The following is a 12,652-nucleotide window of genomic DNA, read 5'->3' on the forward strand; positions in this document are numbered from 1 at the left end:
AGAGGTGGTCATTATCATAGAGTCATACGGGTATATTTAATAGAGGTGGTCAATACTGTAGAGCCATACAGGTATATTTAATAGAGGTGGTCATTATCATAGAGTCATACAGGTATATTTAATAGAGGTGGTCATTACTGTAGAGCCAAACAGGTATATTTAATAGAGGTGGTCATTATCATAGAGTCATACAGGTATATTTAATAGAGGTGGTCATTATCATAGAGCCATACAGGTATATTTAATAGAGGTGGTCATTATCATAGAGCCATACAGGTATATTTAATAGAGGTGGTCATTATCATAGAGTCATACAGGTATATTTAATAGAGGTGGTCATTATCATAGAGTCATACAGGTATATTTAATAGAGGTGGTCATTATCATAGAGTCATACAGGTATATTTAATAGAGGTGGTCAATACTGTAGAGTCATACAGGTATATTTAATAGAGGTGGTCATTATCATAGAGTCATACAGGTATATTTAATAGAGGTGGTCATTATCATAGAGCCATACAGGTATATTTAATAGAGGTGGTCATTATCATAGAGTCATACAGATATATTTAATAGAGGTGGTCATTATCATAGAGTCATACAGGTATATTTAATAGAGGTGGTCATTATCATAGAGTCATACAGGTATATTTAATAGAGGTGGTCATTATCATAGAGTCATACAGGTATATTTAATAGAGGTGGTCATTATCATAGAGTCATACAGGTATATTTAATAGAGGTGGTCAATACTGTAGAGAAGAATCTTTAGCTGGGGGGGTCAATCATTTTGACCCTAACTTTTGGGGGAAAAAAATATTTCTTTTTAAACAAAATCTCTTTCTCTGATAAATTGTATTCGTATAAAATAATATAATTCACCACATTTTTGGAGCATAAAATATAGCTCAGTCATTATTGCTGATCTGTATCAAGGGTGTCAATAATTTCGGAGCCCACTGCATGTTTAATGGACGTCGTTCAGTGAACGGTAACCTTGCCTGAGACGATTTGTGTTAGCAATGCAAGCCAATACCAAGGCTTTAGGTCTTCAGGTTATCACAGTCAGGATAATGCTTTAGGTCTTCAGGTTATCCCAGGCAGTATAATGATTTAGGTCTTCAGGTTATCCCAGTCAGGATAATGCTTAAGGTCTTCAGGTTATCACAGTCAGGATTCAGGTTATCACAGTCAGGATAATGCTTTAGGTATTCAGGTTATCCCAGGCAGGATAATGCGTAATGTCGTCAGGTTATCCCAGTCAGGATAATGCTTAATGTTTTCAGGTTATCCCAGGCAGGATAATGCTTTAGGTCTTCAGGTTATCACAGTCAGGATTCAGGTTATCACAGTCAGGATAATGCTTTAGGTCTTCAGGTTATCACAGTCAGGATAATGCTTTAGGTCTTCAGGTTATTTACAACCAGGATAAGGCTTTAGGTCTTCAGGTTATCCCAGTCAGGATAATGCTTAAGGTCTTCAGGTTATCACAGTCAGGATTCAGGTTATCACAGTCAGGATAATGCTTTAGGTCTTCAGGTTATCCCAGTCAGGATAATGCTTAAGGTCTTCAGGTTATCACAGTCAGGATTCAGGTTATCACAGTCAGGATAATGCTTTAGGTCTTCAGGTTATCACAGTCAGGATAATGCTTTAGGTCTTCAGGTTATTTACAACCAGGATAAGGCTTTAGGTCTTCAGGTTATCCCAGTCAGGATAATGCTTAAGGTCTTCAGGTTATCACAGTCAGGATTCAGGTTATCACAGTCAGGATAATGCTTTGGGTATTCAGGTTATCCCAGTCAGGATAATGCTTTAGGTATTCAGGTTATCACAGTCAGGATAATGCTTTGGGTATTCAGGTTATCCCAGTCAGGATAATGCTTTAGGTATTCAGGTTATCCCAGTCAGGATAATGCTTTAGGTCTTCAGGTTATCACAGTCGGGATTGAGGTATTCAGGTTATCACAGTCAGGATAATACTTTGGGTATTCAGGTTATCCCAGTCAGGATAATGCTTTAGGTATTCAGGTTATCCCAGTCAGGATAATGCTTTAGGTATTCAGGTTATCCCAGTCAGGATAATGCTTTAGGTATTCAGGTTATCCCACTCAGGATAATGCTTTAGGTATTCAGGTTATCCCAGTCAGGATAATGCTTTAGGTATTCAGGTTATCCCAGTCAGTGTACACCAGATTCCCAGATTCAGACCTCGTCACATACAATATTTGAATATATTTGTTTGATTTTCTCCATCCTCTTCCACGTATAAGATATGGACTGAGCACCATGTTATGCTGTTCATATGCACCCACTTTTAGTTTTTATCTGAAATGTAATCACTGATATCAGACACACGTTGCATGTGCTTCTGCCTCTGCATTGCTTGCTCTTTAAGGCTGGGTTTCTGCATAAGCACTTCGAGACCACTGCTCAAAACATCAGAATTATGAACCCAGACTACCTCCATTCGCAACCAATCATCACACCGCCCCACCTCTATCTGCCACAGGGATCACCGGCTGATAGTCCTAAAACCCGGAAATGAGTAACCTCGAGAGAAATTAATGGGGAAAGAATATTTTCTGGGGATAAACGGCGAAAATTAGGTCTGAGGTTAAGACAGGCTTAGGACATCTGATAAATTCGACGAGGTAATATCAGTCAACTAACATGACCTTTATGAATTATGAGCCTATATGTCGTTTATATGTTGTTGTTTTTTTGTATTACATAAATGGTTCAAAATTCACAAAAACTGACGAAAACTGTCTCACCGAACAAAACATATCAGATCTCCAACGCCTGTGTTTACCACATACCTTAGTTTCAGCGTTTATCCCAAAAAATAAACTTATTTCCCATAGACTTTGTCCAACGAACCATGGCGGAGTTCGTGCCTACAAAAATGACGCCATTATACTGTTATTCTCTAATGGGCAAGTCGACAAGACATGGATCTGACGCCTGCGCAGAAGCCAGCGTGAGTCTGAATCATCGATAGGGCGACTGTCGGAGCTAAGAATCTAGAGTGATGGGACCTGAGTGAAGGAACAGCCGCGAGTGATCACTCTCCAAGCCGGTTATGACAGGTACATTTCAGCCTTCTATGCCCTCGGATATTCGCTTTAACGGGGTTTTTTTTAAACGGGTTTATAGTGGAAACTGGGCTATCTGATGTGGATTACATAATAGTGGTGGAAATATGATTAGCTGTATGGCTTTTCAACATCTGGAAGTAACCTTTAAAATGAGAAAATGTCTTGATCTACTGTCTCAACATTTAGGGTGTGATTAACTGTCGAGTTATGTATTTATTTTTGAAAGAACTAGACAGAAGACCTGTTGTCAGACTCAGATCACTAGTGTTTGTAGTTTTGTAAATAGACAGTTGACTTCCCAATCTCAACTTTATTTAGCCTATAGCACGCGCCTGGTGTGGCTTAGAATCCAAAAGCAAATCCGTTTACTTTTGACGATAACAGCTTGTAGCCTAATCGATTACATGGTTTGATGCTATTATCTTAGATAAAAGACGTCTCAAGGGGACTGTGAACGCGAGACGAAGGAAGGACGTGTGTGTCAGAGCAGTATGGCGTCATGTCTTACGTGTCCGCCTCCTTGGGTAGAGCGGATTCACATTCAGCACCATGGACAGCGATATATCTCTCTCGCATTTTCGCCGGGTTACTTTCCTTCGTGTTCTTCGGTTTCAATGTTAATTATTTGAGATTCTAGAATGTGTTTGGGTTCCAATCGGTGGAGAGAACGTGATCAAAACAAGATCAGGTGTTTTGACCACTGGCATCCACGTGACCTTATAATTGGTATGACAGAGGTTATTATATTTCGGAAACGTTTTGTCGTTTCTGCTGTGTTTGTTTACTTGACAACTAGGTTTCTGTTTACATGGAATATTACTCATCAACGCATTGGATTGGAACAAATGACGCTGTGGGCTCTTCAGAGACGTATTTATTATGTATGATAGAGACTGTCAATGAGTACACAAACTATACATACTGCATATCTCATTATTAGCATTTTGCATAATACTAAATGCTGAATATTTAAAGTCATTATTTTGCCATATGCACATTCGATTTTATTTGACCTCTATTTTAATTGATTAAGGTCTCTTTCACAGATAAGCCCTGCTTACACATCATTTACAAAATACCAAACAATACAACTACATCCTTCAACACTGACTACATGTAGACAACAGAAGTGTTATTCATTCAGAGTCTACATAACATCCTTCAACACTGACTACATGTAGACAACAGAAGTGTTATTCATTCAGAGAGAGTCTACATAACATCCTTCAACACTGACTACATGTAGACAACAGAAGTGTTATTCATTCAGAGTCTACATAACATCCTTCAACACTGACTACATGTAGACAACAGAAGTGTTATTCATTCAGAGAGAGTCTACATAACATCCTTCAACACTGACTACATGTAGACAACAGAAGTGTTATTCATTCAGAGTCTACATAACATCCTTCAACACTGACTACATGTAGACAACAGAAGTGTTATTCATTCAGAGTCTACATAACATCCTTCAACACTGACTACATGTAGACAACAGAAGTGTTATTCATTCAGAGAGAGTCTACATAACATCCTTCAACACTGACTACATGTAGACAACAGAAGTGTTATTCATTCAGAGTCTACATAACATCCTTCAACACTGACTACATGTAGACAACAGAAGTGTTATTCATTCAGAGAGAGTCTACATAACATCCTTCAACACTGACTACATGTAGACAACAGAAGTGTTATTCATTCAGAGTCTACATAACATCCTTCAACACTGACTACATGTAGACAACAGAAGTGTTATTCATTCAGAGTCTACATAACATCCTTCAACACTGACTACATGTAGACAACAGAAGTGTTATTCATTCAGAGTCTACATAACATCCTTCAACACTGACTACATGTAGATAACAGAAGTGTTATTCATTCAGAGAGAGTCTACATAACATCCTTCAACACTGACTACATGTAGATAACAGAAGTGTTATTCATTCAGAGAGAGTCTACATAACATCCTTCAACACTGACTACATGTAGACAACAGAAGTGTTATTCATTCAGAGTCTACATAACATCCTTCAACACTGACTACATGTAGACAACAGAAGTGTTATTCATTCAGAGTCTACATAACATCCTTCAACACTGACTACATGTAGACAACAGAAGTGTTATTCATTCAGAGAGAGTCTACATAACATCCTTCAACACTGACTACATGTAGATAACAGAAGTGTTACTCATTCAGAGTCTACATAAGATCCAGCAGGTAGCAGACAGCAGGTAGCAGACAGCAGGTAGCAGTTACTAGGCAGCAGATAGAAGGTAATAGGCAGCAGGTAGCAGGTAGCAGGTAGCAGGCAGCAGATAGCAAGTAATAGGCAGCAGGTAGCAGGTAGAAGGTAATAGGCAGCAGGTAGCAGGCAGCAGGTAGCAGGCAGCTGTCAGCAGATAGAAGGTAATAGGCAGCAGGTAGCAGATAGCAGGTAATAGGCAGCAGGTAGCAGGTAGCAGGCAGCAGATAGCAGGTAATAGGCAGCAGGTAGCAGATAGCAGGTAATAGACAGCAGGTAGCAGATAGCAGGTAATAGGCAGCAGGCAGCAGATAGCAGGTAGCAGATAGCAGGTAATAGGCAGCAGGTAGCAGATAGCAGGTAATAGGCAGCAGGTAGCAGGCAGCAGGTAGCATGCAGCAGTCAGCAGGTAGCAACACAACCTAATATCCTGAACAGGTAGCAGGCAGCAACACAACCTAATATCCTGAACAGGTAGCAGGTAGCAACACAACCTAATATCCTGAACAGGTTGCAGGTTGCAGGTTGCAGGCAGCAACACAACCTGATATCCTGAACAGGTAGCAGGCAGCAACACAACCTAATATCCTGAACAGGTAACAGGTTGCAGGTAGAAACACAACCTGATATTCTGAACAGGTAGCAGGCAGCAATACAACCTGATACCCTGAACAGGTTGCAGGTTGCAGGCAGCAACACAACCTAATATCCTGAACAGGTAACAGGTAGCAGGCAGCAACACAACCTAATATTCTGAACAGGTAGCAGGTAGCAGGCAGCAACACAACCTAATATCCTGAACAGGTAGCAGGTAGCAGGCAGCAACACAACCTAATATCCTGAACAGGTAGCAGGCAGCAACACAACCTGATATCCTGAACAGGTAGCAGGCAGCAACACAACCTGATATCTTGAACAGGTAGCAGGCAGCAATACAACCTAATATCCTGAACAGATAGCAGGTAGCAGGCAGCAGGCAGAAACACAACCTGATATCCTGAACAGGTAGCAGGTAGCAGGTAGCAGGTAGCAGGTAGCAGGCAGCAACACAACCTGATATCCTGAACAGGTAGCAGGCAGCAGTACAACCTGATATCCTGAACAGGTTACAGGTAGCAGGTAGCAGGTAGCAGGCAGCAACACAACCTGATATCCTGAACAGGAACAGATGGGTGATTCAAAATGGGAGCAACACTGTGGTTGATCATAAAGCATTGTATCTCTCTCCCATAATAAAACTGTGTGTGTGTGTGTGTGTGTGTGTGTGTGTGTGTGTGTGTGTGTGTGTGTGTGTGTGTGTGTGTGTGTGTGTGTGTGTGTGTGTGTGTGTGTGTGTGTGTGTGTGTGTGTGTGTGTGTGCGTGCGTGCGTGCGTGCGTGCGTGTGTGTGCAGGCAGTGGCACCCGGTGTGTGTGAGGTTAGTGTGGTGCTCTCTCTCTCTCTCTCTCTCTCTCTAGACAGAGCTGAGGTGAAAGGGTCAGGATGGCTTCAGCCTGTGCTGAGATGTGTGGGTCAGACTACGCTGAACAGACGCAGCACGACCAGAGGTACGGCGTCAGATCATACCTCCACCAGTTCTACGAGGAGTGTACTGCCTCCATCTGGGAACGCGACGAAGATTTTCAGATTCAGAGATCGCCTAGTCGGTGGAGCTCTGTCCTCTGGAAGGTATGATATATATGAGAGAAGAGATATCGGGAGGGTATTGGGTCAAGGTGCTGTAAACATCCTGACATGGTCTGGGTAGTGTATTGAGCCAGGTTACTGTAAACATCTGCCTGTTCAGGTCTGTCTAGTGTTAGGAACCCTGATCCTGTCTCTCCCTCCCCCAGGTCTGTCTAGCGTTAGGAACCCTGATCCTGTCTCTCCCTCCCCCAGGTCTGTCTAGCGTTAGGAACCCTGATCCTGTCTCTCCCTCCCCCAGGTCTGTCTAGCGTTAGGAACCCTGATCCTGTCTCTCCCTCCCTCAGGTCTGTCTAGCGTTAGGAACCCTGATTCTGGTGACAGGCCTCATTGTCCTACTGGTGGGCTACGCCACCCCAACTAAGATCGAAGCGTTCGGGGAAGACGAGCTCCTCTTCGTGGACAGCCACGCCGTCCTCTTCAACCGAGCCTTGGACGTGTGCAAGCTGACGGGCGCCGTTCTGTTCTGCGTGGGCGGCGGCCTGATGGCCGTAGGTCTCCTCCTCTCGGCCTTCTCTAAGAGCTACTCCAAGGAGGAGCTGTACCTGCAGCAGAAGTTTAAGGAGAGGCTGGTTGATATCCAGAATACGGTCCATCCTGTCACCAGAGCCCCTACTCCGGGGGAGAGTAAGATCCCTGTCACCCTGTCTAAAGTGCAAAGTGTCCAGCCCAACTCAGAGACATAACAGTTGTCAATGTAGTAGTGAGAGGTAGATTTTCAGTGGTGTTCATGTGTCCCTGTTCCTAACCCTTCTAAAGGTCAGCTTATGTCATCTTAGTACTACTCCTTACAAACCCTGTGTTTCCAGCACTTACACTCAGGGCTGCAGGAGGAATCACACAGCTCCTTCCATGTGATGCTGTGTAATTAAGGCTGCAGGAGGAATCACACAGCTCCTTTCATGTAAATCTACTGACTGGGTTACAATCATGTACCTAGACCAAGAAACTAACAGACTCACTGTATAGAGCAGTGGGTCTCACCCTGGGGTACTTATCCTATCCACAGGGGGTACTTATCCTATCCACAGGGGGTACTTATCCTATCCACATGGGGTACTTATCCTATCCACAGGGGGTACTTATCCTATCCACATGGGGTACTTATCCTATCCACATGGGGTACTTATCCTATCCACAGGGGTACTTATCCTATCCACATGGGGTACTTATCCTATACACATGGGGTACTTATCCTATCCACATGGGGAACTTATCCTATCCACATGGAGTACGTATCCTATCCACAGGGGGTACTTATCCTATGCACATGGGGTACTTATCATATCCACATGGGGTACTTATCCTATTCACATGGGGTACTTATCCTATCCACATGGGGTACTTATCCTATCCACATGGGGTACTTATCATATCAACATGGGGTACTTATCCTATCCACATGGGGTACTTATCCTATCCACATGGGGTACTTATCCTATCCACAGGGGGAACTTATCCTATCCACATGGGGAACTTATCCTATCCACATGGGGAACTTATCCTATCCACATGGGGAACTTATCCTATCCACATGGGGAACTTATCCTATCCACATGGGGTACTTATCCTATCCACAGGGGGTACTTATCCTATCCACATGGGGTACTTATCCTATCCACATGGGGTACTTATCCTATCCACAGGGGAACTTATCCTATCCACATGGGGAACTTATCCTATTCACATGGGGTACTTATCCTATCCACATGGGGAACTTATCCTATCCACAGGGGGTACTTATCCTATCCACATGGGGTACTTATCCTATCCACATGGGGTACTTATCCTATCCACATGGGGTACTTATCCTATCCACATGGGGTACTTATCCTATCCACATGGGGTACTTATCCTATCCACATGGGGTACGTATCCTATCCACAGGGGGTACTTATCCTATCCACATGGGGTACTTATCCTATCCACATGGGGTACTTATCCTATCCACATGGGGTACTTATCCTATCCACATGGGGTACGTATCCTATCCACAGGGGGTACTTATCCTATCCACATGGGGTACTTATCCTATCCACATGGGGTACTTATCCTATCCACATGGGGTACATATCCTATCCACAGGGGGTACTTATCCTATCCACATGGGGTACTTATCCTATCCACATGGGAAACTTATCCTATCCACATGGGGAACTTATCCTATCCACATGGGGAACTTATCCTATCCACATGGGGAACTTATCCTATCCACATGGGGTACTTATCCTATCCACAGGGGGTACTTATCCTATCCACATGGGGTACTTATCCTATCCACATGGGGTACTTATCCTATCCACAGGGGAACTTATCCTATCCACATGGGGAACTTATCCTATTCACATGGGGTACTTATCCTATCCACATGGGGAACTTATCCTATCCACAGGGGGAACTTATCCTATCCACATGGGGTACTTATCCTATCCACATGGGGTACTTATCCTATCCACATGGGGAACTTATCCTATCCACATGGGGTACTTATCCTATCCACATGGGGTACTTATCCTATCCACATGGGGTACGTATCCTATCCACAGGGGGTACTTATCCTATCCACATGGGGTACTTATCCTATCCACATGGGGTACTTATCCTATCCACATGGGGTACTTATCCTATCCACATGGGGTACTTATCCTATCCATAAGGGGTACTTATCCTATCCACATGGGGTACTTATCCTATCCACAGGGGGAACTTATCCTATCCACATGGGGTACTTATCCTATCCACAGGGGGTACTTATCCTATCCACATGGGGTACTTATCCTATCCACATGGGGTACTTATCCTATCCACATGGGGTACTTATCCTATCCACATGGGGTACTTATCCTATCCATAAGGGGTACTTATCCTATCCACAGGGGGTACTTATCCTATCCACAGGGGGAACTTATCCTATCCACATGGGGTACTTATCCTATCCACATGGGGTACTTATCCTATCCACATGGGGTACTTACCCTATCCACAGGGGGTTCTTGGGGAGACTCATCAGAACGTAGGCCTACTGGTCAAATGAGGGAGTACTTCTGGGGAGACTCATCAGAACGTAGGCCTACTGGTCAAATGAGGGGGCACTTCTGGGAAGACTCATCAGAACGTAGGCCTACTGGTCAAATGAGGGGGCACTTCTGGGGAGACTCATCAGAACGTAGGCCTACTGGTCAAATGAGGGGGGTACTTCTGGGGAGACTCATCAGAACGTAGGCCTACTGGTCAAATGAGGGGGGTACTTCTGGGGAGACTCATCAGAACGTAGGCCTACTGGTCAAATGAGGGGGTACTTCTGGGGAGACTCATCAGAACGTAGGCCTACTGGTCAAATGAGGGGGTTCTTCTGGGGAGACTCATCAGAACGTAGACCTACTGGTCAAATGAGGGGGTACTTCTGGGGAGACTCATCAGAACGTAGGCCTACTGGTCAAATGAGGGGGTACTTCTGGGGCACAGTAAACAAAAAGGTAGCTAACCGCTAATATAGAGGGCATGTCCTGAGTGGATAAGACATTAAGAACACCTACTCTTTATATGACATAGACTGACCAGGTGAATCCAGGTGAAAGATATGATCCCTTACTGATGCCAGTTGTTAAATCCTCTTCAATCAGTGTAGATGAAGGGGAGGAGACATGTAGATGAAGGGGAGGAGACATGTAGGTGAAGGGGAGGAGACATGTAGGTGAAGGGGAGGAGACATGTAGGTGAAGGGGAGGAGACATGTATATGAAGGGGAGGAGACATGTAGATGAAGGGGAGGAGACATGTAGATGAAGGGGAGGAGACATGTAGATGAAGGGGGAGACATGTAGATGAAGGGGGAGACATGTAGATGAAGGGGGGGAGACATGTAGATGAAGGGGAGGAGACATGTAGATGAAGGGGAGGAGACATGTAGATGAAGGGGAGGGGACATGTAGATAAAGGGGGAGGAGACATGTATATGAAGGGGAGGAGACATGTAGATGAAGGGGAGGAGACATGTAGATGAAGGGGGGAGACATGTAGATGAAGGGGAGGAGACATGTAGATGAAGGGGAGGAGACATGTATATGAAGGGGAGGAGACATGTAGATGAAGGGGAGGAGACGGGTTAAAGAAGGATGTTTAAGCCTTGAGACAATTGAGACATGGATTGTTTCTGTGTGCCATTCAGAGGGTGAATGGGGAAGACAAAAGATTTAAGTGCCTTTAAACGGGGTATGGTATAGTGGGTACCAGGCGCACCAGTTTCAGTGTGTCAAGAACTGCAACGCTGCTGGGTTTTCACGCTCAACTGTATCAAGAATGGTCCACCACCCAAAAGGACATCCAGCCAACCTGATACAACTGTGGGAAGCACTGGTGTCAACAGGGGCCAACATCCCTGTCGAAGGCTTTCGACACCTTGTAGAGTCAGTGAACCCAGACGACTTGAGGCTGTCTTGCAACTCGATATGAGGAAGGTGTTCTTAATGTTTTGTCTCCACTAACGGCTAGAGGTAATCACACAGCTCCTGTGATTGAACTCTTTATCAGTGACAGTCAGTCACCGTCTAGCGTAGGTTTTCCACCTTGACTGGATTTATGAGTGTCATCTTCAGCAATGAAGAATTGAAAGAATGGGGTACCTTTTATCTATATTGAGCCTGAGCAATTGCTGCTGACTGTTGTTCTATAATTGCTGTGGTGTAACTAACAGCAGCTGTGGTGTAACTAACAGCAGCTGTGGTGTAACTAAAAGCAGCTGTGGTATAACTAACAGCTGTGGTGTAACTAACAGCTGTGGTGTAACTAACAGCAGCTGTGGTGTAACTAAGAGCAGCTGTGGTGTAACTAACAGCTGTGGTATAACTAACAGCTGTGGTATAACTAACAGCTGTGGTGTAACTAACAGCAGCTGTGGTATAACTAACAGCTGTGGTGTAACTAACAGCAGCTGTGGTATAACTAACAGCTGTGGTGTAACTAACAGCAGCTGTGGTATAACTAACAGCTGTGGTATAACTAACAGCTGTGGTGTAAATAACAGCAGCTGTGGTATAACTAACAGCAGCTGTGGTATAACTAACAGCTGTGGTATAACTAACAGCAGCTGTGGTGTAACTAACAGCAGCTGTGGTGTAACTAAGAGCAGCTGTGGTGTAACTAAGAGCAGCTGTGGTGTAACTAACAGCTGTGGTATAACTAACAGCTGTGGTGTAACTAACAGCAGCTGTGGTATAACTAACAGCTGTGGTGTAACTAACAGCAGCTGTGGTATAACTAACAGCTGTGGTATAACTAACAGCTGTGGTGTAACTAACAGCAGCTGTGGTATAACTAACAGCAGCTGTGGTATAACTAACAGCAGCTGTGGTATAACTAACAGCTGTGGTATAACTAACAGCTGTGGTGTAACTAACAGCTGTGGTATAACTAACAGCTGTGGTGTAACTAACAGCAGCTGTGGTGTAACTAACAGCAGCTGTGGTATAACTAACAGCAGCTGTGGTATAACTAACAGCAGCTGTGGTGTAACTAACAGCTGTGGTATAACTAACAGCAGCTGTGGTATAACTAACAGCTGTGGTGTAACTAACAGCAGCTGTGGTGTAACTAAGAGCAGCTGTGGTATAACTAA

The 12,652-nt window shown here is 44.0% G+C and overlaps 1 protein-coding gene across 1 annotated transcript; it reads left to right on the forward strand.

Moving 5' to 3' along the window:
- The first annotated feature begins 2,901 nt into the window (after positions 1–2,901).
- On the forward strand, positions 2,902–8,150 carry LOC124024856 (neurensin-1-like). Its single transcript, XM_046338626.1, has 3 exons — positions 2,902–3,092; positions 6,749–7,023; positions 7,326–8,150. Exons 2-3 carry the CDS (start codon positions 6,838–6,840, stop codon positions 7,722–7,724), a joined length of 585 nt encoding a protein of 194 aa, XP_046194582.1. The 5' UTR covers positions 2,902–3,092; positions 6,749–6,837; the 3' UTR covers positions 7,725–8,150.
- The last annotated feature ends 4,502 nt before the right edge of the window (positions 8,151–12,652 follow it).

The sequence above is a fragment of the Oncorhynchus gorbuscha genome, unplaced genomic scaffold (assembly GCF_021184085.1).
Source record: "Oncorhynchus gorbuscha isolate QuinsamMale2020 ecotype Even-year unplaced genomic scaffold, OgorEven_v1.0 Un_scaffold_2048, whole genome shotgun sequence".
Lineage (NCBI taxonomy): Eukaryota > Metazoa > Chordata > Actinopteri > Salmoniformes > Salmonidae > Oncorhynchus > Oncorhynchus gorbuscha.